This window comes from Apodemus sylvaticus, chromosome 13, assembly GCF_947179515.1.
Source record: "Apodemus sylvaticus chromosome 13, mApoSyl1.1, whole genome shotgun sequence".
NCBI classification, from domain to species: domain Eukaryota; kingdom Metazoa; phylum Chordata; class Mammalia; order Rodentia; family Muridae; genus Apodemus; species Apodemus sylvaticus.
In genome coordinates this window covers 90,664,564-90,692,034 of record NC_067484.1, presented here as the reverse complement: position 1 = coordinate 90,692,034, position 27,471 = coordinate 90,664,564, and the positions used below count along the sequence as shown (strand labels likewise).

Here is a 27,471-nt window from a genome sequence, read left to right as displayed (position 1 = left end):
TTTGTTGTTCCTGAGTCCAGATGAAGTCCTTAGTTTCTTTAGTGGCTTCATACCGAGGCCTGAGATGGCTAAGCCTGGAACCCATAATCTAGAGAGGCCTGTGCACCCAAGAACTCTCTCACCTATCAAGGAGTCTGGGGTATAAGAATACCGAGGACAGTCTCTTTTCTCCCTGCTGAGAGCCATTGTTGGCCTTCCTTCATAATGTAAGTGAGGTAAGTTATCTTAGTGTTGCAAAGTCGCACCTTTCTGGCTGATGTTTGATACACCATTCCCCCTAGAGTCTGCAAGAGTCTCTGAGTCCCCTTTTGGCAACTCTCCCTGGACTCTGCCGAAATCAGAAGATCATCTACATATTGGACGAGGGTGATATCTGGGTTGTTAGCTAGGTATTCACCCAGGCCCTCATGCAAAGCTTCACCAAACATAGCCATGGGGAAGGTGAGTTCTGGTGAGATGTCTGTTGATGCCTTATTCTGGATCATACCATTCGAAGGCAAAATATTCCTGACTCTTGGGGGCTATAGGTAAGCTTTAAAAAAAAAAAAGGCATCTTTTAGATCAAGGACAGAGTATCACTTCTGGTCAGGAACAAGGAGCTCAGCAAAGTATAGGGGTTAGACACCGTGGAGTGTGTCTGTCACCCTGCAATTAGCTCCCTGTAGGTCCTGGATGGGACAGCAATCATTAGAATCTGGCTTTCTCACTGGTAGTGGTAGAGTATTCCAAGCTGACTAGCATGGCTTGAGAACTCCTAGGGTCAATAGTTTATGAATATGGGGTATGATCCCCTTTCATGCCTCCTGAGATATGGGATACCAGTGAACCTAAACTGGGTCAGCTCCTGGTTTAAGCTCAAAAAACACAGGAGGTTGATGTTTTGCTAGGCCCTTGCCCCTTGTTTCTGCCCATGCTTGGGAAAATTTCCTCAGCCAGACATCCAAGTCTTATTCTGTGGAAGATGGTAACTCATATAGTCTATACTCAATCTCAGAGGCCAAGTTAAGGGTCAAAACCTAGATTGAATTGTCTTTCTGATCCAGTAATTGGTTTAAAATGAATTTGAGCTCTCACATTTACTAACAAATATTTCCCCCAGAAAGGGGTACAAGCATCCATGGGTGACCATAAATGAATGGGTTACCCATCCCATTCCCAAATCTACTGATCTTCAGGTAGTCCATGAATGTTGTTTGGTACATGTGGTCCCTTGGACCCAGAACCTTTTGGAAGACTGTGGTACTTTGGCCTTCAGAAGCATCAAATGTTGAGCCCTGGTATCTACCATGAAGTCCAGGGGCTTCCCCTCCATCCTAAGGGTTACCCTGGGTCCAGGGAGGGGTCTGAACCCTGTCTTCATCAAACTTTCCCCCAGTTTCTAGCCCAACAGCCTTCTTCCTTACAGTACACACACTGGCTCTTGCCTAATTGGGATTAGTGGTCTCCTTTAGACTCTTTTCCTCCAGCAATCCGTTGGAGCTGGCGTTTTCTTTCCCCTGGATCTGAGGCATTGTTGGCTAGAAGGACTCTGGATGAATCTCTGTTCAATGTCTTTCCTGTCTTAATCTGTTTTTATTCTGTACTTTCTCTGCAACTCCCACTAGATCTCTCAATGACTTTACTCCTAATCTTTCTTGCCTCTATAACTTCTTCCTGATGTCCCTCACTGACTGACTGATGAAAGCCAGGGCTACCATGCTAGAATTCTCTGTTTTCGCAGGGCCTATGTGTATATAGCAGTGGAAAGGCCCCCATGACATGTTTGAGAAATGCTGCTGGACTTTGATCTGCTCCCTGCCTAACATCAGAATCCTTGGCCAAATTAGTGGGTAGCCTCTCCTAGGAGCCCCTTTGAAACCTACCAACAAGAGTCTGGTGGTAGACCTCTCTTACCTTCAGCCATGTTGAAACCCCAGTCTGGTCTCCTAAGGATAAATCCTTCATCATTGTCCGTTTGGTTCTGGGTTGGGGTGCCATTATTTCCTGGAATGTTTCTCTGAGCCTGTAAGATAATGTACTCCCTTTCTTCAGTAGTAAAAAGAATGTGATAAAACTGTGACGGTCATCCTAGGTAGGCTGATGAGTAAAGAGAAGAGTATCTAAGAGGCCAATAAGGTCCTTAGGGTCTCAGAAAATGGGGCGTTTTCTTGTCCTCCAATTATAGAGGTTGGCAGCATCAAGGGCCAGTAGTGGTGAAGTTGACTCCCATGCTGGTCTGCTGGCCCCACTGCCTGTAGAGGCAGAAGAGCAGAGTCTGCTTCCGGCCCATGTCAGGGGACACAGTGCACCTACTTCTCATGCCCTGTACAGATCCCCCTCTGACCCCAAAGCTGATGCCACTGGGGCAGGTGGCAGGGCTGGAGCCAGCACCAATTGTTCCCCATCACACTGTGGCACAGGCAAAGAGGATCTACAAGGAGAGGGGGAAACAGGGTCTTCTGCGGTACCATACTGTAAAACAGGGCGGAGAGGAGCTGTTGGTCTGGGAAGTTCTTGTTCATTGGTCAACAGGGTTGTAACCATTCCTGTTGACGAAGAAATGTTAGCAAGGGAAAAGAGGAAAGGTTTAAGCCAAGGTGGGGGGCTAGTGACTAAATCTTTCCAGACTAGTATATAGGGGATGCGATCAGGGTGCCCTTGAGTTTTTCGAAACACTTTATCTTCTACTGCTAACACCGTGGGGAGATGGAAGGTTCCCTTCGGTCGCCATTCAACCTCTATAGCCCACCATTCCAAGCTGCAATAAGTGGCCATCTTCCCTTTCTTCACATCTGAAAATAGGTTATGAGCCCTAGCCTTAAATTTCTTAAAATGAGTTAAAATAAGATTGAAGGGGTCAGAGGCAGACTGCCCCATGCTGTCTATCCCAGTCTTATACAGACTAAGACCAAACAACACAAGAATCAGGACAGAGACAGAAAAAATAGCTGCTTTGCAACTGAACAAAAATGAATCCAATAACTCAGACTCACAGATCCCTTCTTCAGAAACTAAATGTGACACAGGGAGGAAAGTGATAATGGAGCTCTCCATCTTCCACCAAAAATTCCTCTGAGAGGTGGGCACCTCATCCACCTGGGACTGGTGGAGGCTCCTTGACCCCTGCACCTGTGACCCTCCAGTGCTTCCACTCCCTGCCATGAATACTGACACTTCAAGACTTTTTCTGTTTTTCAAAAAAATGAAAGTAAGAGCAGAGAAAAAAAAAAAAAAAGAAAGAAAACAGACACAGAGAATACACAAAGGACACTAGACACCTACCTAGTGGCCGTGCCAACTGGGGACTTCCCAGCCAACTCACCAAATGTTGTGCCCAGATCGAGAGACACCCCCTCACCCCAAGAGACCGCCAGGAACCGTAACTCTGATACAAGCACAGGAGAGCCTGGGCCACAGACCTTCCTGATGCAACAGGACAGGAGAGCTGCTCCAAGGTTTGAGGAAACTGCCAGCTGGAGTTTCCGAGCCTTGGTGTTGCATGAGAGGGTAAGGGGATGTTGGCCTTTAAGCTGATTGTCCACAACATCTGGTTAAACCACAAAGAGGTTTTGACCGTACATCAGAAAGGAGCGTTTGACCTGGGATGGCTTGTGTTTTCCTAGCCCACTGTTGTTATCTGCAGCTGCCTTGTCCACTTTGCAACTGCCAGAGACATTTCGTGTTTTTCTCAGAACTCAAGGGTAGGGGCCATGCCTCTCTAAGGTCAAGTTAACTTAAAATGGAGTCTGAAAAACAAAATGAGGTTTATTCTGCTACTTTAATGCCTTCATCTGCCTAGCTGTCCACCCCAGCCTTGCCTTCCTGGCTGAGCCGAACTAGAACTAGTGTCTTCTCTTCTTCCGTGCAGGCATGCGCCTTCCTCACAGTTTTCCTCTCTTGCTTCCCCACATGATTTTCTCTGCTTTGAGCTTTCTTCTAAAGAGGTCTGCATGGCTGCCTCCCATCCTTTGTTGAGGACACCTCCACTAACATCTTCCTGGTGTGGTGCTACAACCTATTGCCCGCACCCTTTTTTTATTTTTTTATTATCTGTTGCATTCTGTAGCTACTGTGAACTGGGTTCCTGGAACAGAAGCTGAGGGATGGATGGGGAAATGGCGAAAAGAATGAGGGTCAGGATGATAGTTTACCTATCAAGGCCCCAACTTTAATGGAGGTCAGACCATTTAACAGTTTCGGCAAGCCCCTCCCCCCAGACTCCGGTCTGAGTTCCGGGGAAGTTGTCTGGCTTTCTAGGCTCCACTGCTCAGGCGGCTGGGTGGGTCACCTGCTTAATTCAGGAATTTGTAGACCTGGAGGAACAAAGAACTTCGCCTTCACTCGGAGCGCTCCACCCTAGGTGGAGCAGGATCCTGAACTGCACAGGAATCCACAAAGTCTGAGAGAGGAAGTTCACCTTGATCAATGTGGAGTTCTACCAAGTGGCATGACACCCCAATATGGCTCTGTACAATTTTCCACCAGCACACTGTTCTTACATTGTTCTTACATATACCTAAATATGTATATAAGAAATGATATGTGCTTATAAAAATTTGTTTTATTTCATTTATGCTACTGCTTATACATTTTTTACTACACTGTTGTCATTACCACTCAAAGCTTTATTTTAATAGATTTCTTGCTTATTATTTATTTCTTTACATTTTCATTTAAAAGCATTAAAATGATCTGGTAATAAACATTTATAAGCACTGATACTGAAAGAATAGAAAATACAGCCTAACTCCAGCCTTCTAAGGAGCCCCAAACACTTCACATTCCAGAGCCCGCTCTTTGTTCAGAGCCAGGCAAAAAGGCCTTGAATAGGTGATCCTGGCCCCACAAGGTAACTGGAAATGAGCTAAGCTTATCTTGCTTCTGTAAACTGCTTACGCCATTACCCCTATCCAGGAGTTCAGGCAGCTATAGACATCCAAGAAAATAGGAAACTAATTGGTCCACTGATCATGGGCTCCGATAATTTAACAGTTACTGATTGGCCTAAAAACTATGGAGTGGTACAAATTGATTGGCTCCCATTTCGTGGGCTCTCCATGCAAAGAAATGATTGGGTTGTGATTCGCGGGCTTTGTTGTAAACTTATAAAAGCTGTCGCAATTCGGCACTCGAGGTCCACAGTCAACCCACGCAGTGTACGGCTGTGGAACCCAGAATTCTGGAATAAAGAAATTCTCATGCTATTGCATTTAGACCGTTTCTAGAGAGTGATTTGGGTGTCACCTTCCGAGGCATGGGGTGCTGGGGCGCCCTCGATTTTTGGGGGTCTTACAATATGAGGGGCATAATGAGCACTAGACTGGGTGAAGTGTTTCAAATGGAAAGATATACTATACCAGTTTGTCAGGAAACTCACTTCTACAGACTAAAGCCCCTGTACTAATAGCACTGAGAAGTAAGATACAGTGTTATACCTTTAAGATGATAATTTCTTGGAGTGTTTTTCTTTTGTTTTTTCTTCTTTTTTTTTTTTGTTTTGTTTTTGTTTTTTTTTTTGTTTTTTTGGTTTTTTGGTTTTTGGTTTTGGTTTTTCGAGACAGGGTTTCTCTTTGTAGCCCTGGCTGACCTGGAACTCACTCTGTAGACCAGGCTGGCTCAGAAATCCGCCTGCCTCTGCCTCCCAAGTGCTGGGATTAAGCTGGGCGTGCACCACCACCACCCAGCTTTTTCTTTTATGTTAAAGGATACAATGAACTCTATGAATCTTCAAGAAGCATTTCCCTAAAGAAATTTAGTGTTTCATTATTGAAATACTTCCAGGTCTTCTAAAAAGCACTGTAGATATTTTAACTGTTGTTAACTTTATTGTTAATTAGTTCCTTCAAAATTATTTCAATTTAGAACTACTTTATCTTATATCTTCCCTCTCTAAATTCTAACAGTCTTATGAAACCTACTTTAAAAGCTGATGCCTTAAAGACAAAACCTTGGGACTGAAAAGATTTCTTAAATTTAAATATATTTTTAATGTATCTTTTTATGTGTATGGATGTGTCGTCTCCATGTATTTATATGCACCATATGCATGCCTAGTTTCCATGGTGGCCAGGAGGTGTCATATCCCCTAGAACTGGAGATACGAATGGTTGTGAGCCACCACACAGGTTCTATGAATTGAACCTGGATTCTCTGCAAGACCAACAAGAGCTCTCATCTCCTGAGTCATCTCTTCAGGCTGTTATTATTGTCTAGGAATGCATGGGCACATGTGATTCCATGTATGCCACAGTGTTCATGTGATCCCATGTATGCCACAGTGTTCATGTGATCCCATGTATGCCACAATGTTCATGTGACAGTCAAAGGAGGTGGTCTTCCAACTTTATGTGGGTTTTGGAGGCAGAACTCAGGTCTCTATATTTGTACCACAAACATTTCATAAATGCTTGCTGAGTCATTTTGGCAAACCCTGAAGAAGCTCTTCAGGGTCTTTAACAGAAACATCTAACTCATCATTATTAAAAACAGTTGTGCCGGGCGGTGGTGGCACACACCTTTAATCCCAGCACTTGGGAGGCAGAGGCAGGCAGATTTCTGAGTTCGAGGCCAGCCTGGTCTACAGAGTGAGTTCCAGGACAGCCAGGACTACACAGAGAAACCCAGTCTCAAAACAAAACAAAAACAAAAAAACCCACTTGGCTTATCTTGTTTTCTGTTGTATTACAAAATAGAAATTATTACTAATTGTATATATTATGAAAAAAGTTTCATATTCCTACATTTCTAGACTTCAGTATTTATAATGAAATATGATCATATCTAGCCCCTCATTAGTTCAGTTAATTTCCACAAATACAGAGCCATCCAGGGCAGTATGGGAAACCTAGCATCCTCAGTAATGATTCCTCTTTCACCAACTATTTATTGCCAGTAGCTTCTTACTCAAGGGTGGGACATGCTTGCCCCCATACTCTTTGCTCTGGTGTGGTCTCCTGCCTCTATCTCTAGCTAGCCACCCCAACAACCCCTTTCCCTGCAGCCACCAGCAATGATATTCCCAACTCCGGCTCACTTGTCTTTGGAGCAGTGTAGTGGCTATTCCTGGTTGTCAACTTGACTATATCTGGAATGAACTAAAATCCAGAATTGGAAGGCTAACCTGTGATTCTAATCTGGAGGCTGAGAGATACAAGTTTCTAACCTAGATCTTGGCTTGGAGATCTTGAAGCACAGTGGCTATGAATTCCAGAAGATTAAGACTGGGATAATTCAAGGTCATCTTGGATTAAAGGTGTGGTGGGTGGCACATGCCTTTAATCTGGGCCACACCCTCTGATGGAGACCTACATGAAGAAATTGGAAGAAGGAAGATTCACTCTCCTTTGTCTGCTTGACTTGTGATACTGAGCAACTGCTTAATCCTTGGACCTCCATCCACAGCTGCTGCTGCCCATTGTTAGGGAGTTGGACTAAAGACTGTTAAGTCATCAACAAATTCTGTAACTATATAGAGACTGCCCATATGTTCTGTGACTCTAGAGAACCCTGACTAGTACAAGCCACTAGGTCCTTCTCAGCCATCTACCCCTGTGGTCAGTGGTCCCACATTCCAGTAACCCAGTAAAACAAAACTCTTGAGCCAGTCAGATTTATATATTAATAAATCTCAATTCACAAGATGCCCACACAGTAATTTCTGTGCAAATTAATAATGACACAAGCTTCCCACCTAGATTAGACAAGTTACCCCAATTATTTTATCCCTATATAATAACATACCTATGGCTATTCGAAGCCATGCCGCTGGTTCTGAATCATCCTGTCGGTCCATCCATCTTGCTCCTTCTCTCCCTCTTCTGAGTCACTCTCTGTCTCTCCAACTCTTAGCTCTGCCCCCCATTTCCCTGTCCAATCATAGCCTCCTGCAGCACTAATATTTTAATGTAATTGGACAGGGAACATCCAGACACAACCGTCTACCTCATCTTCTCTGGTATTTGGCTGACTTGATCTTGTGTAAGGATCCAGAGCTGCTGGAAGTTTTGCAATAGCCTGGTCATTTCCAGAAGCCAGCAGTCATTCCCAGCCAGTCTCTTTCATTCTTCTGCCTCATGTTCCATGACGTTCCCTGATCCTTGGGGGTAGCAGGCTAAGTATGTATGTCCTGTTAGGGCTGAGAGCTTAGACCTCTTACATATCTCTCCATTGATTCCTGCCTACTGCACAAAGACACTTCTCTGACAAAGTCCAAGAACAGCTGAGATCAATGTATTAAGGTATTTAGAAGGCAATTTGATAGTTTGACCATTTAGCAAAATAATAGCAGGGTTTACCTTAGGGCCAGTGACTTGCTAGCCACAAGTTTTGACCAGGATTATAGTTCCAGGCATCAGTCCCTTTCCGTGAAGCAGTCCTAAATCACAAAGTAGCTAGTTACCACATCAGTGTCACGGCATTGTCGCATTAGTAGGGACTCCCTTCACGTCAGGTAAGTAGTGCAGCATGAAGCGTCCAGTTCTCATAAGATCACTTATATGACTTCTGGCTGAGAAGTACCTTCTAGCACTCTAAACAGTATCCAGAAGAGAGAACATTTCCCAGTTAATTGGGCATTGATTTCTTCTGTCCTACAGCCAGATGTCACTTCTCTTTTTCTTATCTGGTTTTGTATCAACTTGACACACGGTAGAGTCATTAGAGAGGAAGGTGATCCAACTAAGAAAATATCCCCATGAGATGAAGCTGCAGGCACGCCTATAGGGCATTCTTAATTAGTGATTAATGGGGAAGGCTCAGGGCTGATGGTCTTGAGTTCTTTAAGAAAGCAGGCTGAATAAGCCATGAGGAACAAGCCAATACGCAGGCCCTCTTCATGTCCCCTGCATCAACTCCTGTCTCCAGGTTCCTGCCTTGCTGTTCCTGTCCTGACTTCTTCCTTTGATGCTGAAATGTGATGTGGAAGTGTGAGCGGAATAAACCTTTTCCTCCTCAACTTGCTTTTTGGTTATGGTGTTTCACTGAAGTAACAGAAACCCTAAGATAAGCACATTCAGATTTTACTTTGGAAAATTAATTGACTCTTCAACTAGATGTTGCACATGTCTGCTGAGGTTTGGTTCTTCCTGGGATCACATTGTCTCAAGAAGAGGATTCTGGGGACTTTGATTTTCTTGGGGCCACTGACAGAGAACACAGGCATTACAGGGCAGGAAGAAAATGTAAAGTCTTGACTTTGATTGTCTTTGCAAACTAATTTTATGAAAAACTAACAGAGACTTGTGTGATTATGTAGGCAGAGCTCTTACAATGAACATTTGTCAAAGGGGCAAGAGAGTGACCCCATGGAAGGCTTTAGATCTGTGGCAGCTCCTCAATTTTCTTTCAAGTTGGGGTGAAGAGACTAGATATTAATGGCTCCTCTCTTAGTCCCGTCCATGGAAATGGAGATAATGCTAACCTAGGCGCTGTGGTGATTTGAGTAAGAACACCCCCTTAGACCCAGCTGGTAGTGCTGGTGAGGGAGGGGACGTGGCTTGATGGAGGAAATATGGGACTGGGGATGGAATGAGAAATGAGTGCCTGTCCCACTTACAGTTTGTTCTCTCTGCTTTGTGATTGGGACTGAAGGTATGATCTCTAAGCTTCCAGTTCCATCTCCCAACTGACATGCCTTGGCCACTGTTACCTATCCTCCCCATAAGTTCAAACCAACTTTTCTTTGACTTGGTCTGTTGTGTGTAGTTTTAAAAACACACTACCACCCAGGAGCTGCAACCACCTTCTGGCGCCTCCTGCTTCCTATTGCTCCATCCAGGGTCAACTGCGACCATCCCCATAACCCGGATTCTCTCTCCACCCACCTTTGCTCCATGGATGAAACGTACTCGGCCAGCTTTATTACATTAGAACTTGCCTTCTAGTACAATTGCTGGGCTCAAATATCTCCCACCTGGAAATGCGTGCCCTTAACAGTTTATTATCTCCATCTGTCCTTCTGCTGGAACAGGTGGTTGTAACGGAGATTAGCACTCTTAAGGAGAGGCCTGCTTCACACTGGAGCAAGGTGGAGGGTGCCCTTAACTAGGCCTACAACTTGTGGTAGGGAAAGGCCTCAGCATACAAAAGCTGCTGCATGTTTGATGTGGGGGTGAGGGTCCAGCCCAGGCTGGCTGCCACACTTGGCAGTGCGGTCCACATGGTACTAGCTTTTGTTGCATGGAAAACATGCAGACATGAGCAGTGCTAGAGTCCTCCCTCAGTTCCAAAGAGCTTCTGAGGTCAGTGTGTGGCCAGGTGAGTCCCTGTGAAATGAGCTTGTAAGATTTTCAGGACTTAGGGAAATTTTCTAATAAAACACTATATACTTCCAGGAAGCAACAAGTTAACAAAAAATTATGAGAAGCAAATTAGTCTCATGCCAAGCCGAAGGGTTTACTTTTGATGTTAAGAGTGCATACTGTCCTTGCAGAGGATCTGAGTTCAGTTCCCTGCACCATATCAGGTGACGGGTATTTGGGTTCTGTGGGCACATATTCATACATATACATACTCAAAAATAATACCTTTTATAAATGTTCCCACCACAGATGCATCTTTGTGCAGTGGATGGTCATTGATGTGGACTTCACAGCCCATTACAGTGCTGAGCCTGTGTCTGTGGAGTGCTCAGCTACCAGTGAGGCATCTGTCACTTCATCCGAGGCTCAGGGAACCAACTCAAAGGAGAGGGCACAAAGAGTGTGAGGCACAGAGGTCAGGAGGACTGGACTGCGACTGTCCTCGTAACATGACAGGACAGCTGCATTTGTGAACTGACAGCAGCCTTGGCTGCCCGCCCAAGATCACGTCCTAGCATGCGTGCTAGAGGCTGCGAGCTCATGATCCACACCCTGACCAAGAGCTGTGGCCAGGCCATGCAGAGTCTGCTTTTGTTAAGGGTGTGCTTCTGGCGGGTAACTACACTCCAGTGCTGAGTACACTCCAGTGTACGTGGGCAGCACAAATTGGACTCAGTGAGTTGTTTAAAATGAGGATATACATGTGGGGATTTAAGGGAGTGAAGGGAGTTCTGGAAGAATTATGGAAGACTTGGGGGTGATAATATGGATTAATCACATAATAACAAATGACTTTCTAAATGCTTGTCAAATATTCACTTTATTATTCTATTATTATTCAACACTGGAGTAAACCTCAAAAGCCTGATCATATATGGTAACAATAAACCTATTTGTATCAATAATTTTGTTTTATTTTTTCTAGGCAAATGCAATAGGCCGGAGTGCTAAAACTGTCCGGGAATTTCTAGAAAAAAATTACACAGAAGATGCAATTTCAAATGACAATGAAGCCATCAAACTAGCAATAAAAGCTTTGCTCGAAGTGAGTGGCCTTGTATGCTGTGTTCTGAGGATTTGTTTTGGGTTTCTTTACTTTATTTTGTTCATTAAACACACAGTTTTCAGAAGTAGGTTGTTGTTTGTTTATACTGTTGAAGACTCACATCCAGGGCCTCCCCCCCCCACCCCACCCCCACACACACCAGGCACACACTGTAGCACTGAGTTGTACCCAGACCAGCTAAAGAAGTCCTTATATGTCTTTTCTCTACACTAGGTTGTCCAGTCTGGCGGAAAGAACATTGAACTGGCTATAATAAGGAGAGATCAACCTCTGAAGGTAAGTTACTGCTCTTTGAAGGAGAGATACTGCTAGTATGGTTTGATAGATGTTAAAATGCTGTGGTGCCTGTGAGTTGCCACTGCAAGCATGCTACACCCATTGACACCACAGCAATCTCTGTTTGGCTGAGAGCTGCTAGTCTGCTAGCTTATTGCAAGCAGGGGCATACTCCTGGCTGTGTGAAGACTTAGAGGTGATAAGAACTTGTGATCCACTGCCCTGTGTGCATCACAAGCACTATCTATCCCGCTGAGTTACATGCCTCTGCCCTGTGTGGTGCTTTTCGTCTGATGTCTCTACATTGCACTTGTAAATGCCTTGATCTTCATTCACATTTTAATTTTAATCCCTGGTATAACAACCTTTTCATATTTCCTAGTGACAATACAGACAGTGCTTGTGTGCCTTTCCTCAACCATTATGAGTTAAAAATCAGAACAATTGTCAGATTATTATGCTAGTGGCTTCAGTGGCTTAAGAGCATTTCTTATGTGGTTTCTTGTCCCTGAGGTAGAATGGTTAGCAGTCTAGTTTGCCAATAGTTCTTTATATAGAATGCATAAAGCCTCTCAAAACATGGGAAACTGCACTAAAATATGCTAGGACGATTGATTTTATATATGTTTTCCTTTGTATTTAAGGAAAGTATTTTCAGAAAAAAAATCATGTCAAATTCAGTAGTGTGTAAAATAATGTGGTGCGTGGGGTGGGGTTTACCACTTTTCCAAAAGATGAGACAAGAAGATAGGACAGCAGTGAAGTTTCAATAAATAAGAGGAATGGGGACAGGGTCCTGGAGTAGGCCCCCTGCATAGCCCCACAGAAACAACAGAGTGTAAACACAGGCTGTGGAGATGAGTAGTAGGTTAGGTTTTCACTTCTGACAAGACTTTGGGGACAGATCCACCAACATCAGAGAGGCGCTGGAGTCACAGAAGTCAGGACTGTCTCTTTAGCTCTGCCCAGGGCATACCTGCTGGGATAGACACACACACACACACACACACACACACACACACACACACACACACACGAGTTATGCATGAATTGGTGTTGAGTGGTAGAAGGGTACATTGACTGGAAGCAAAGTTAGAGAGTCATTCCATGTGGCATTTCAGCACAGGCTGCATAGTGAGTAGAACACTTTGAATTTAGTAGACCTACTTTAACATGCTGAGGTGTACTGTCCTGAGTCTAAACTCTAGCGGATCAATTTGTGTCTCAGGATGATCTTGAGCAGATTGCCCCCATCATTAGTTTTCAGCTTTCTCCTATACAACATGAGGCTATTAATTGTTCCACCCAAGCACTGCTATATGAACTACCACGCTGATTCATGCCTGTCAGCACTAGCACTAGGGAGACCAAAGCAGTGGATCACAAGTTCTAAGTAAGCCGTGACTACATAGCAAGACCTTCTACAGGACAGGCATAGTTTCAATCCCAGCACCCAGAAAGCAGAGTCAGAGTGCTGTTAGTTTAAGACCAGCCTGGTTTACATAATGAGTTCTGGGGCAGATAAGGCTACATAGTGAGACCCTGACTCAAAAAAGACAACAGCAACAACAACAACAACAAACCCTACCCCCACACCACCACTAAAATGCTATTAGTAAATGAAATAACATGAAATGGCAGTGTTCTATGCAGGATTCTTACTGAATTGTACTCATTTCAATCAATACCATTAAACAAAAAGGAAATACAAAATTTGTGTGTATTCTTATACAGAAGTGGAAAATATCACAGTTTGATTTTTGGCCTGTTTAGCCAGGTTTCTATAATGTCTAGATAAAGTAGCAAGCAAAAATGTGAATAAAATAGACTGCTAATGGGGGAGGGAAGATAAAGGAATAATAGTAAACAGAAGGGAAAATGTATTTGCCTAAAAGAGAAAAAACAGAATATTTCTTATGAGCAATGTCAACAGTTTTTTAAGGGTGGACATTCAGAAAGAAAGCTTGGTGTCCAAAATAAAGGTTAAGGATGATAAGCAGGTTCTAGAAACCTCAGCCGTGCTGGAAGGAGCTGTAACTGCCACGGGGAGGGGAGGGAAGGGCAGGGGAGGGGAGGCCAGAGGTTGAGCAGTCAGAAGCTGCAGACTGTGAACCCAACAGCTGGGAGGAGTGTGTCTCAGACTCTCCTCCCTGCTCACAGAGTCAGCTTTGACTCCATTATAAAGGACCAGCTATGTCCTGCTCAGATCTCCTTGCCTGGTTCATTCTGTGTTGCTAGAACATGCTGTTTACTCCTTAATTGAAAACTATATCCTTACTGTAAGCTTGTCTTAGTTGGGGAGTGTGGGACCAGGAAAGGCAGCCTGTGTTCTGGTTGACTAGGTTTAAACCCCAGTGACCCAGCAGGTGTTCCTGTAAGGGACAGAAGGTCTTTGCCATGCTCTCAGACACTAGGCTCCTAACAGGAGGCCTCAGTTCTCCAGTTCTGTGGCCATCAGTCTAGTAGGGCAACATCCCAAGCCCTTCCAAAGAGGATATGACCACAGATCATGTAGCTTCAAGACAGATCTCCATTTTAATGAGGTACCTAAAGGCCTTGAAGGGCTTAGCCAATTAGGCTCTCCTTCCCAGACACTCCTCCCTGCAAAAGGTATTTAACCTCAGGCCTAGCCTGAGAAAGTGGGGTATGATTTCACTCATCACAACTCTCTGCTATGACAATAAATGCTTTAAAAGCATCGACTGCCTCTCTTCATCTGGATCTTCCAAGCTGGAGCAATGGAGCAGGTCTTCCTCTAAAGAGCTGCCTCTAGTCTCACGCAGGAGGCCTCCCTGCACTCCCAGCCAAGTCTCCACCAAGCCAAGCAGGCCACGGAGCAAACCAAGGACTCTTGTCCCCACTGACACCAGCTGGAGCGCTCCTTTCCCTCTTTTCCTTCGGCCCAGGATGGATCCTGCCCTGTGGGCCGCCATTCTCAGCTGTTCCTAGGCATCCAGCAGCATCTGCATCTGTGGTGCCCAAGACTAAGAACCTGTCATTCCTGGCCTCCATGCAAGCAAGCTTCCTCCACAAGCAGGCTTCCACCAGTTCCCCCAGGCACCTCAGACTGTGCTTCCCCACCCCCAGAGCAGGTCCTGCTGCTTTGCACAGCCTGACACCTACCTGGGCCTGGTGGCAGCATGGGGTAAGCACAGTCAAACTTGCCTTGCCTACTAGCCTGAGCCCTGGCCGAACGCAGACCACCATTTTAACCCACAGGGGAGTCCTTCACAGAATTATTGTAGAGTGGATGGTTTAAAATTCAAATATTTCTCTCAGCCTTGAAATTCTGGATCAAGTGAAGGCATGGTCAGCTTCTAGTAAGGAGTGTCTTCTCATACTCTCCTCACAGGATTGTGTACACACATGCACTCACACTGTCTGTCTGCTCTAGAATTCCTCCCTCACCTTTTAATGCATACCCTATAATAGGAAGTAGAGACAGGACAAGAAGTGGCACCAAGCTATAAGGAAGTATCATGCCCTGCCCTCGGTGCTGCTGGATGTCTCAGGCCTGAATTTAACCTCCTTAGGAAAAGTGCACTTTGAGGTATTTTGTGGCATTCTGAGGTTATACAGTACAAAGTTACAGAGAGAAAATATTCAAGTATTGCTATAATTTTTTGATGTTTCCTTTTCTCAGATGTTTAGTGCTAAAGAAATTGAATTGGAGGTAACTGAAATAGAAAGGGAAAAGGATGAAGCAGAGAAGAAAAAGTCTAAGAAGTCAACCTAATGCCTAGGATCACGGACGCTCACCCTCTCTGCGGATTAGAGTTCCTTCCTGAGCTTTTAGAAGAAATCAGTGAGTTGGAACCAACCGTAGAGTTTTTCTATGTTCATCTTCAAGAATGTCAGTTGTTTTCAAACATAGGTTAATGGGAAGATTTTCTTTAAAATTTCTCAGTTACACATCATTCCGAAACTTGAATAGTATTGTTGCTTTTCTTCATACAAGCAAATTCTAGGGGAAAAGAAGATGATTTCGAAAGTTAGTAATTCTTTGAAGTTTGTCTCTTATTTGTTAGTTAAGGAGCTAGTTGTCTCAAAATAAACTGAACCCTGAGCTGCATTTCTTGATGAATGGTAAGAACATCAATGTGTTGATGAGGTGTCAACATTGATCAAATCTGGCTGTGCTGACTCTGGGGGCTAAGGACTGTAAGCTAGGCAGTGTGGTCGGTGCTAAAAGCATAGGGGCAAGAATGAGCTCAGGGTGTGGGTTTTCTTTTGTAAGACTGGATCTCACGCAGCCCGCACTGGCCTTGAACCCTTCGTAGCCAGAGCATGACCTCGAACTCCTGGTCCTTTCATGTCCACCGCTCCATGGATCACACGTGTGCCCCTACCCCCATGCCCAGCTACATTTAGTTTTGGTCCTTATTACTATATAGTAGAAAATGGACATTAAGTCACAATAATTTTCCTTTGGGATTAATGTTGTAGCACTCTGTGTGCCTGCCTTCTATTCTGACTTAGAGGCTCTGATAGAGCTTTAAGGCTTGGCTCCGATGGGTGGGGGTGGCGCACGCCTGTAACCCCAGCACTCTGGGAGGCAGAGGCAGGAGGATTTCTGAGTTCGAGGCCAGCCTGGTCTACAGAGTGATACAGAGTGAGTTCCAGGACAGCCAGGGCTCTAGGGCTATACAGGGAAACCCTGTATGGGAGGGGGGAATCCAAAAACACAAAAAAGGCTGGGTTCCAGATCATACTCAGTTTTGTTCTGACAGCTTGCCTATGGTGTGACTTAATAAATGCTTATAAAGTTGTTAACGTATAGAGTGACTCCTTCAAAGGGCTGGACATTGGGTAAAGTAAGGGTAGAGTAATTACCCTATGTAACTGCTTGCGAAGAACTCAATTTGTTCATCTCTCTGGCACATGATAGAAGGCTGCACAGTTGGTGAAAAATGTATATGTATATTTGCACATACACATACAAAGTGATTCCTAAGTCAAAACAGGCAAACTTCCAGGAGTGGGGGAGGGCATTATACAAAAACATGTAGCTTTAGGAAGCTGAAGGCTCATCTCTTCAGATGCATGCTGAGCAAGCGTGGAGCTGGACAAGATCTGATCCTTGTCCCAAGCGATCAAAGTGTCATGTGGTCGTACCCAATCATACGAATTTATCAGTTTCAAGGGTCTATTTCCTTTACAATCTTTAAATTTAACAAAGGTTATGATACTAATGGTTTTGGAATTAAAAAAAACTTAAATGTAGCATACAATAACAGATTTTTAAAAAAGGAAATGAAACATTTTATGTCCTTATGAACAAAAGAACAGGATAAAACAGGAAAAGGAAGAAACTGCCATTTATTCATAACGTGGCAGTCCTTTACAGGATGAGGGGCTGCACTCCAGCTCTCTGTGTCACAGGAGACTCTGAGAAACAGGACTGAAGAGAAAATAGCATTGGGTTTGAATACTCGGTCCCCAGCTGGCTGTGCTGTAAGGAACTGTAGGGTGTGGCCTTGCTGAATCAGGTTACTAGAACCCTTGTTTTGCCCTCATTCCTTCCCTTTAGAATGGAAATGTTTAGTCTGTGCCATTGTTTATTGGAATGATGTAACTTGGTTTTATTGTATAGGTGTCATGGTTAAGAGATCATGAATCTTACAAGAGAATTATAAACCTTTGGACAGTGTAATGTGTCTTAGGGTTTCTATTGCTGCAGTAAAACACCATAACCAAAGCATGCTGGGGAGGAGGGGTTTATTTGGCTCACACTTTGATATCACTAGTCATCATTTCCTTAACGGAGCTTCTCTTCTCTCACCTGACTTTAGCTTGTGTCAAGTTGACAGAAAACTATCCAGCAGAAACTATAAAGAGTCTAGAGACTTTAGAAGTTGGAGTGAATGCTGGTATGAGCTACAAGCCCATGGGGACAGGGGTGACAGGTTATGTCTTAAGAGTATGATCTTAAGTGCACATTGTGGGTTGACTTTGTAATTATCTGTATTATAAAGTTGACAGGATCTAGACTCATCCAAGAAGTAGCGATTCATACAAAACAGGTTGTACCATTCTATGAGCTAGGAACCCAAGCTGAATAGAAAAGAAAACATGAGCTGAGCACAGATATATCTACATCCTGATAGTGCACAGTAAGAACAATGTGGCAGTCACCTCAGTCTTTGGCTGTCATAACCTACCCACCATGGTGTATTAGACACTTGAACTGCGAACCTTAATAAACCTTTATGTGATTAGCTTTTGTTACAGCAAGGAGACGAGCAATGTATCTTCACACAAATAGTGTCTTATTAACTACTGTTTCTATCTTGCTTTTCCAACAGTATGTAAGGCAGAATTAAAGTTCTGCCCTTGTGTCATTCTTTCCAGTGTATTGACCAGCTTTCTTTACATAGACATTTGTTATCACATTTTTACATTTACTTTTTGCAAATACTGCAATGAAAGATGCATGCTTCAAATATGCATAAGAATTTTTAAAAGAATCCATCAGTATAATTAGAATTGCAATTACACAAATCTGTGCTTCTGGAAACAAAGTTCCTCCCACTCTTCCCATTGTAGATGTGGTGGTTCTGTCTGTGGCCTGCTCAGCCAGATTGGGGATGTGAGTCCCGTTTTCCCTTTCCTATGTGACTCCACAGTAGGGATGCCTACAAGAAAAATCTGTGCAAGATTGAAAAGGCAAGAGCAGCAGCACAGTGTGGTTGTGGGCACGGCAGCAGCACCTAGACACTGAGTTCAGTCCCTTGGTTCGTGTAGACAGAGTGGTAGCTACTCACTTTCTCCAAATCTTCTACTTGTCCTTCAGATGTCTGGCAACTAACTGGTCATCATGTTTGGTTCTTCAGGTATAACAACATCACTTTCTTATAGGTCATGTAAGTCAAGACTGCTGATGGTGGGAAAGGTTCATGTTCTGGTAGGTTCTTATTCTCCTAGTCACATGTAGCTTACGGACTAGCAGCATGCCTGCAGTTCCTACATGTAACTGGCTGGGTGTGTGTGTCAGTTCGACACAGGCTGGAGTTATCACAGAGAAAGGAGCTTCAGTGGGGGAAGTGCCTCCATGAGATCCAGCTGTGGGGCATTTTCTCAATTAGTGATCAAGTGGGGAGGGCCCCTTGTGGGTGGTACCATCTCTGGGCTGATATTCTTGGGTTCTATAAGAGAGCAGGCTGAGCAAGCCAGGGGAAGCAAGCCAGTAAGAAACATCCCTCCATGGCCTCTGCATCAGCTCCTGCTTCCTGACCTGCTTGAAAGTTCCAGTCCTGACTTCCTTTAGTAATGAACAGCAGTGTGGAAGTGCAAGCTCAATAAACCCTTTCCTCCCCAACTTGCTTCTTGGTCATGATGTTTGTGCAGGAATAGAATCCCTGACTAAGACACTACTCGAGACAAGATGCAAGCACAGTGGCCTCTCCCTCAGCTATGAGGACTGTGAGGTCTACGTCTCCCACAGCTCCTGCTTCTCTACATCAGTGGCTTGGCTTCACTGTTGAACCAAAATTGATACAATATACCCTCAGACTCTGCCAAAAAGTTCAATTTTGATTTGATAATATGTGGAAAATGCATATTTTTAAGGTTTTGAATTTTGTCATTGTCATTAATTGTATATTTGCTTGTTTTTTTCAGTTGGGATTTGGCTTTGTTCTCATTAATTTATAACAGATTCTGATACATTTGGAAGAATTCCCTTTTTCTTATGTGTTTAGGCAATGATGGCTGCTGTTGTCAGTGAAGCCATGATGTAGGAGGTTTTTTTTCTCTCAGTAACAAACCTATTGATGACCCCAATGAGTCCTTGAAGCAAATATCTAGGAACTACAACTGCTTGCATTTTGATGTTGGTTTTTTTGGGGGGGGGAGGGGGGAGGTGTCGTTGATTTGGATTTTTTTGTTTTGTTTTGTTTTTTGCTTTTCTGGTTTCAAAAGCCCCCAATTTCTTGTGTCTATCTTCAGTAAGCTATCAGATGGGAGAAATGGACAGAGAATCAGTTGTGATTAAAGACAGTAAACTGGGATAAGTTTTTAAATATGCTAAAGGAACATTTTAAAGGAGTCAAAGGTAACATCATAATCAATGATGAAAGACTGAACACTCTATGATCACAGATGCTAGCTTTTAATCTTTTTATTCCCCATTGTGTTGGAAGTTAGAGCCCAGGCAATTAGGCAGGGGAATAGAAGGAAAGGCAGTTAAGATATTTTCTGATCACATTTCCAGTTCTAGCATCATGTGTGATTCATTATAGAAACTACATGCAAAACTGATTGTGTGTTCTTATACTACTGTCTTAGTTAGTGCTTCTATTCCTGTGAACAGACACCATGACCAAGGCAACTCTTATAAAGGAAAATAAGACCGTTTTGGAGGTTTGGTCCATTATCATCATGGTGGGAAGCAGGGCAGTGTGTGCACAGATAAGTTGCTGAAAATGCTGAGAGTTCTATGTCTTTTTCAGAAGGCAGACAGAAGGAAACTGTCTTCTGCAGGCAGTCAGGAGGAGGGTCTCCTCCTCACCGGGTGGAGCTTGTGCACTAGGAGACCTCAAAGATGGCCTACATAGTGTCACATCCTCCAACAAGGTCATGGCTAGTCCAAGAAGGCCTCTTAATAGGGCCACTTCCCTTGGGCCAAGCATATTCAATCCACCAAAACTACTAATAAATAATCCCAATAAAGCTAAAACAATTTCACCTCTGATGTATCACAGAGGAAAAATGCTTAGGAGTGAATGTACTGTCCCATGTAGTAAAGGATTCATACACTGAAAAATACAAAATATTATTGTTAAGACTTATACTCAGATTGGAAGACCATACTGCTAGGGCACAGTCCAAACCTATCTTCAGATTCAGTGTCATCTCTTCCCAAATCCCAAAAATGTTTTGGCAGAAATACAAAGCTGCAAATGGTAGTCTGACACACCTGTTATCAGAACTACTTGGGCGCCTGAGGAAGAGAATTGCTAGTTCAGGGTTTGCCTGCCTGGCAGTTTAGTGAAGACTTCTCTCAAAATAAAACAGAAATAACAGAAGGAATCTTTTGAACCAACTGTTGTAGCTCAGAAGTAGAGCAACAAAAACTAAACTCCATCTTACGCAATCTTAATGCTAAAATGCCAAAGCAGATACACATAATCTCTTGCTTCTTATGATGTAATATATACACAGACATCTGGGGATGTTGGTGCTGGGGATGTAAGTACTGACTACAGGTCTTGGATGGAGCCCAGGATTCTGACAAATCCTGAGGAGACCCTGCCCAAATCATTCGTAGACATCTTTGTTTCATCTCCTGCCATTTTCCTCCTATGCTTTCCCACCAAGTCTCTCTGTCTTTGTGTACTCTGAGCATGATCTTAGCCTCAGAGCTGGGGAACTCTGTCTGCATTCCTCTATCCCCCTCCATTATGGTATGGAGATGACATATCTGTCACAGGTTCATGTTATGGCCCTCAGCTTAGGAGTATTGGGAAAATTCTAGAAACTCATTGATATGGAACCTAGTGTAGGAATTATGTCACTGAGGATGGGTCCTTGCGCATACCCAGTCCCTTTCTTTCCATTTGTCGACTGTATCTGGTAACAGGTGATCAGTTCTCCACACAGCCTTTGCCATCATGATGTTCTGCCTTGCAGCACTCTAAGTAGTCAAGTCAACATCTACAGATGCACTCTCTGAAGCTGTGAGCCAAAACAAAACTCTTCCCTTAAATTCCTTCTGCTGGGCTTCTGTCACAGTGCAAGCACCCAGCACGCAGGCCACGCTCACAACTTACTAGCTGCTGCATACGTTCACCTTATCCATGGATTTCCATGTGTGAGAGAGTATTCAAAGTTCCCCAACCTAATACTACCCAACTAATGTGTTTGTAAACTACGTTTGTATAGGCTTGTTGACCAACTAGAATTGTGACATTTGTGTCATTTTATTTGCTGGTATTATGGCCAGTGCCTGGAATAGTGCCGAGCACACAGGCGGTATTTAGTAAGACCTGAGTGAATATTATCAACACATTCATGTAAAGCTCAAAATTCCAAATCAGATGCCAGTCCTTCCAGTCTTATTAATTAAAACATAATGTAGCTGGGTGTAGGTGGGTCTCTCTGAGTTTAAAGTCATCTTGGTCTATAGGTCAGTGCCAGCACAATCATAGCTGCATTGTGAGTCATACTGTCTCAAAACCAAGAACAACAACAAAAATATAAATACTTACTAAGGTTTGTTTCTTCATTATAGCACAAGACTGGATTTGTTAAAAATTGAGAAAAACAATGGAAAGAAGGTATTGTTCTTTACAGGTTCTCCAAGTGAGTGAGAGATGTGATTGTTAAGTGTGATTGCCATCTTAACTGGATCAAGAAATACCCTGTAAGAAGTTTTCTCAGAGTATCTATGGGAGTGTCCAGAGACAGTTCCACAGGAGCTGAAGGGGCCTCTCTTCCTGTGAGTGGCACCACCCACTCGACTGTGAATCTGCATGGAGCCGAGTGGAAGCAGGCAGAGCCTGCCATCATATGTTGGGGCTGTTTGTGAGCAAGAGCTTCTGCTGCTGTTGCCCATGGACTCACACCCACCTCCAGCCTCAGCTGAGGACTGACACCCACTATGCAGGGACCTCCGAATCTCAGTCTTGGACGGGGACTATCCCACTGTCCTCTGCTCCTTTTAGATGGATTTATTTTATGCATGTTTTTCTTGAATGGCTGTTTATGAACTACAGTCATGCCTGGTCTAATGGAAGGAATAAGGCACAAAATCCCCTATGATTAGTTATAGATGGAGGTAGGTTCTGGGAGCCCAACTTTGGTCCTTTGTAAGAGCAGTAAGTACACTTAACAGCTAAGCCTTATCTCCAGACCATTGCCCCCTCCCCTTCCCTTTGAGGCTTCAATCTCATACTAAACAAGGCTATCTGTCTGATTATGCAACATGCAGATGGACATCCTTAGCAATATTTTTAATTTGGTGAATTACAGTTCTTGTCTTTGAACTGTGTATAAACACAGGCATGATTGTGCATGTAAGGTTTCCTACACTGCACTAGTAATTCAGGGACAATTGAAGGTCACCGAATTCAGGCATGGTTCTTGAATTTTGATGACTCTGCTGTTTTCACTATGCCAGCTTCAATTAAGATATTTTGTTGCAAAGATCCACTTGGATGATATCCAGTGAGGATACAGGAAATAAGGATTGTGCTCTAATGTGGAGTCCAGAACTGGGAACAACAGCGTCACTTCACCTCTTAGCAACAAGCAGACCCAGAAATGACAACACAAGCCGTTTTCAATCTGTTTTAAAAGATTGATTTTCTTTCTGAGTGCATTTTCCTCAACTAAAGTTCCTCCCTCTCTGATGACTACCTCCAGTACAGCAGGGATGTGCAGATAATAGTGCTCTCCAGGAGCTCCGACTAGGCAGAGTGGTGAAAGGGGGCATCTTGAGGAGCTCGGAGTCTGGCCTGCTTCTATTTGATGTGATGCAAGTCTTCTGTCCAGTCCTTACCCCGCCACCTCATCCCTTTTTCTCTCCCCTCCTTCCACCTAGCACTCCAGACAAAAGTAGCTATTTGCCCTCTCCCAGTTCTTCAGGGGAACAGATGTCATTTGCACCCTGATGTGCAAATACAGGGTTAATACGTAAACATCCATTGGGGGCTCTGTGTATTTTCTCATTATTCTGCATTTTCTTGTCTGTACTGATAGTTTTTTCAAGGTCATCCTGAAGTCTTGTTATCTTGGCCAGCTCTCTGCAGAATGTAATGTTCCTTTTCATATGAGACAAGGAAAATGTATAAAAGATTCTCCTAGAAATCCAAATGGTAGTAATGCCACCCCAAGATCTGGTGCTTTGCTGTGGAGAGACTGATGGTTTTAGTTTGTTTCATTTTGTCATGAATGTAGTTTGGACCAGAATATTGGTAAATGTGTGTGTGTGTGTGTATTTATATAAACAAATACCAATTGTGTGTGTGTTTGTGTGATCTCTTGGCTATATCTTCATTGCAGGACATTTTAAATACTTGTTTTTAATTATGTCAGTATACGCCGCGGAATGAGCATGCTCATGTGAGTGCATGAGATCCAAAGGCATCGGAACCCGGGGCGGGAGTCACAAGTGACTGTGAGCCATCAGACAACGACGCTGAAGGCAGAACTCGGGTCCTCCAGAAGAGCAGGAAGCAACTGTAACCACCAAACCTTCTCTCCAGTCCTAGACATTTTTTATATGAAAAAATCAGCCAATGTTAACAGCGATCAGAAGTAATGTGTCAGGGTATAAGTCATATTGTGTGCTATTACATAGGAAACTCAGTGCTCTTTTGGTAAGTTGATGAAAGACACTAAAGATAGAACAGCAGTTCATCAATGAAAAAAGAAAGACATGCCACATCACTGTGATGGTTTGTATATGCTTGGCCCAGGGAGTGGCCCTGTGGGAGTGGATGTGTCACTGTGGGTGTGGGCTTTAATACCCTGGGCTTGGCTGCCTGGAAGCCAGTATTCTGCTAGCAGCCTTCAGATGAAGATGTAGAACTCTCAGCTCCGCCTGCCTGGACTCTGCCATTCTCCTGCCTTGAAGATAATGGACTGAACCTCTGACCTGTAATCCAGCCCCAATTAAATGTTGTCCTTTATAAGACTTGCATTGGTCATGGTGTCTGTTCATAGTAGTAAAACCTTAAGACACACACATATATAGTGCTTCCTGTATGAGACGCAGATGATCTTACATTACACATAACACAAACACACAGACACACGCACATACAGTTGCTTTTCTGACAAGATAGCCAAGATTCCATGTAAATAAAGGTTTAGACTACATTACTAATGTATAGACCACATAGACTGATGAACACTGGAGCACAGGCAGTTTCCAAAAGCAGGTAACACTAGGCAACTATAGATAGATACAGATATTGGACAGAAAAGGTGAAAAAGACAGGCTTATTTTGAGGTAGGCAACTTCTCCACTCCTGGAGATTCTGCTCATATCTCCTTTGTAGTAAGACTCTCAGGTGCTTCTGGAACACACTCTGTATACCATAGCCAGAGCACTGCCTGAGTGTTCCAACAATAAAGACAGGGACAGGGTGGGTGGAATGGAAGTGGTGCTACTTACTTTCTAGTTGTGAAAGATAATAAAGCAGTATAGCTTTATTTAATTGCTGGGATAATGTGAAGGTTCCACAAGCACTATCAAATAATTGGAAAAGCAAGAAATAATTGCTTAGTCCTAACTAAATACCTTTAGCATTGTGGTATGGACATTTAAAAGGATGATGGTTTTATTCATATTCCTTGTGGTTGGAGGCATCACGCTTGATTGGTGTTTATATAAAAATATGTAACTCTGCTCGAGGAACTGGGGCTCGGTGCTTTATCCTCAGCAGGATATGAACACAAGACAACTCCTTCAGTGCTCAGGGAGAATGGAGAGGCATCAAGAATGTAATGGCCAGAGGAAAGAGTGGGGCACAGAAAGAGACATCCTCCAAATACTAGCCAGACTAACTCCAAGGCAGCAAACAAGCCACAGTTAGATGGCGTTAGCGCGAGACAGCACAATCTGATAAACAGGAAGGATGGGGTCTATGTGGGCATGTAAGTTTCCCCCTCTGGGAGTTGTAATCACCTCCCCTGCTCTAACATGAGGAGCACTGTAATCCCAGGTTTATACAATTCTGCAGTGGTTTATAAAACATAGTTTGGTGGGGGATAGTGACAGTGTTGATGGTTTTGGAAAACCACAGCCAGCCCCATAAGTAAGAGACCCTTAATGAACTTACTCAAGATAAACCTGGGTGAGTCTTTTTTTTTTTTAAGCATCCATGAGATAGATGTTACATAGAAACACATACCCTGGAAAATCCTTCTTCCAGGGTAATCTGTTCCTAGCCCTGGTGGTGACTAAATCCTTATGTAAATTGGACACAATAAGGAATCAACAATAATATTAAAATAGAACAATTACACCAGTATAGTGACTAGAAAGATGGCTCAGCAGTTAAGAGAACTGGATGTTCTATGTTCACAGCAGCCCTATTTATAATTGCCAGAACCTGGAAAGAACCCAGGTATCCCTCAACGGAAGAATGGATGCAAAAAATGTAGTATATATACACAATGGAGTACTATTCAGCCATTAGAAACAATGAATTCATGAAATTCTTAGACAAATGGATGGAACTGGAAAACATATTGAGGTAACCCTGTCTCAAAAGATGAATCATGGTATGCACTAATAAGTGGATATTAGCCTAGAAAATTGGAATACCCAAAACATAATCCACACATCAAATGAGGTACAAGAAGAAAGGAGGAGTGGCCTGGTTCTGGAAAGAGTCAGTGTAGCACTATAGGGCAAAACCAGAACAGGGAAGTGGGAAGGGGTGGATGGGAGGACAGGGGGAGGAAAGGGGGCTTGTGGGACTTTCGGGGAGTGAGGGGTCAGAAAAGGGGAAATCATTTGAAATGTAAATAAAAAATATATCGAATAAAAAAATAAAAAAAATTAAAAAAAAGAAAGAGGAAAAAAAAGAACTGGATGTTTCTCTAGAGGACCCAGGTTCAGTTCCCAGCACCCACATGGCAGCTCACAGCTATCAGTAACTTCAGGATCTGAAACCCTCTCACATCCATATATGCAGGCAAAACATAAGTATACATAAAATAAAATTTAACAACTAACTACAATATAATTAAAGGCATGAAAGTGTGGCCTTTCACATACCTTCTTCTGTTCCATTATGATTAGAACTTTCTCATATAGGTTCCTGTGTTTGAACACTTGGTGTCTGGATTATGGCACTGTTTTTGAGGTTGTAGAGCCTTTGGGGTTATTGATGGCCAATCAGGCAGAGGTAGGCCGCACAGGGTGGTGTCTTGAAGGTGGATTGTACATGCCTAGGGTTCTAGCCTGTGCTCTCTTTCCTGTCACCAACATGGCAGGGACTGTTGCCAGAGGCTCAGGTCACCTCGAACTCTGTCTAGGCTCTTCCATAATGACGGGCTGGGGCCCTCTCAAACTCTGTGCTGAAATGATAAATCTTTACTCCTTCAAGTGGATCCTGTCAAGTGTTTAGCCACGGCAGTAAGAGTAACTAAAGCAACTAGTATCTTTTATAATACCTGCTACACTTACCTTTCTTGTGATAAATGGTAAAATATGCAATTAGCTGAGGTGGAGGGAGTGATCCAGGCTGGGGTGTATGTTAGGCTACAGCATGCAGGTTATTTCAACACAAGAACTGTGCCACCGCACCCAGTTCATGGGGTGACAGAGTGTGACTAATGGGCTGGGAGCATATATATGCCAGACAAGGTGGTGACCCATATCCTAGGTAGGAGAGCAGGGGGGTGAGAGAGCTCGTCATGCCGCTCAGAGTAGTTCACAGTTTAAACTTACCAATTGTTTCCGGAACTTTCCACTTAATTTCTCTGAGTTACAGTTGACTCTGAGTAACGGAAGCTGCTGAGAAGAAACACTGGGCATGAGTGACTACTGTATGGACTTTGTATAGTGAACTAATATTTTCTCAGTATACATTTTATAGTGCAACTCTGCACGAGTAACATAGCTGAATGTAGTGGTGCACGCCCAAGGTCTCAGCAATCCAGGGACTGAGACCGTGGTGGTGGGGGGGTGTCAGTAACTTCACAGCCATATGCAGACCCAAAGGAACCAGGAAAGAGGTGTAACAAAAGAATTGTAATGTAGCTGAGTATAAAAATATGATTTATATCTCAATTTCCATATTGCTACTCATCTTTTAAAAACTACTACTTGCCAAGTTTTGGTTATCCACATAATAAAAAAGGCTATTGAAATACTCTTTTCCTTTCCAACTACAT

The 27,471-nt window shown here is 43.5% G+C and overlaps 2 protein-coding genes across 4 annotated transcripts in view; one reads left to right on the top strand and one right to left on the bottom strand.

Moving 5' to 3' along the window:
* Positions 1-15,355, top strand: part of Psma8 (proteasome 20S subunit alpha 8) — a 51,082-nt gene extending 35,727 nt beyond the window's left edge. For 2 of the 3 annotated variants that reach the window (XM_052156049.1, XM_052156048.1), the window contains exons 5-7: positions 11,203-11,322; positions 11,557-11,619; positions 15,263-15,355. In XM_052156049.1, the coding sequence (XP_052012009.1) occupies positions 11,203-11,322; positions 11,557-11,619; positions 15,263-15,355 (276 nt within the window). The remainder of the gene's footprint in view (positions 1-11,202; positions 11,323-11,556; positions 11,620-15,262) is intronic. The other variant, XM_052156050.1, reaches the window with a different exon arrangement.
* The window catches only part of Ss18 (SS18 subunit of BAF chromatin remodeling complex), a 250,263-nt gene that overhangs the window by 122,516 nt on the left and 100,276 nt on the right, over positions 1-27,471 (bottom strand). The window lies entirely within an intron of this gene.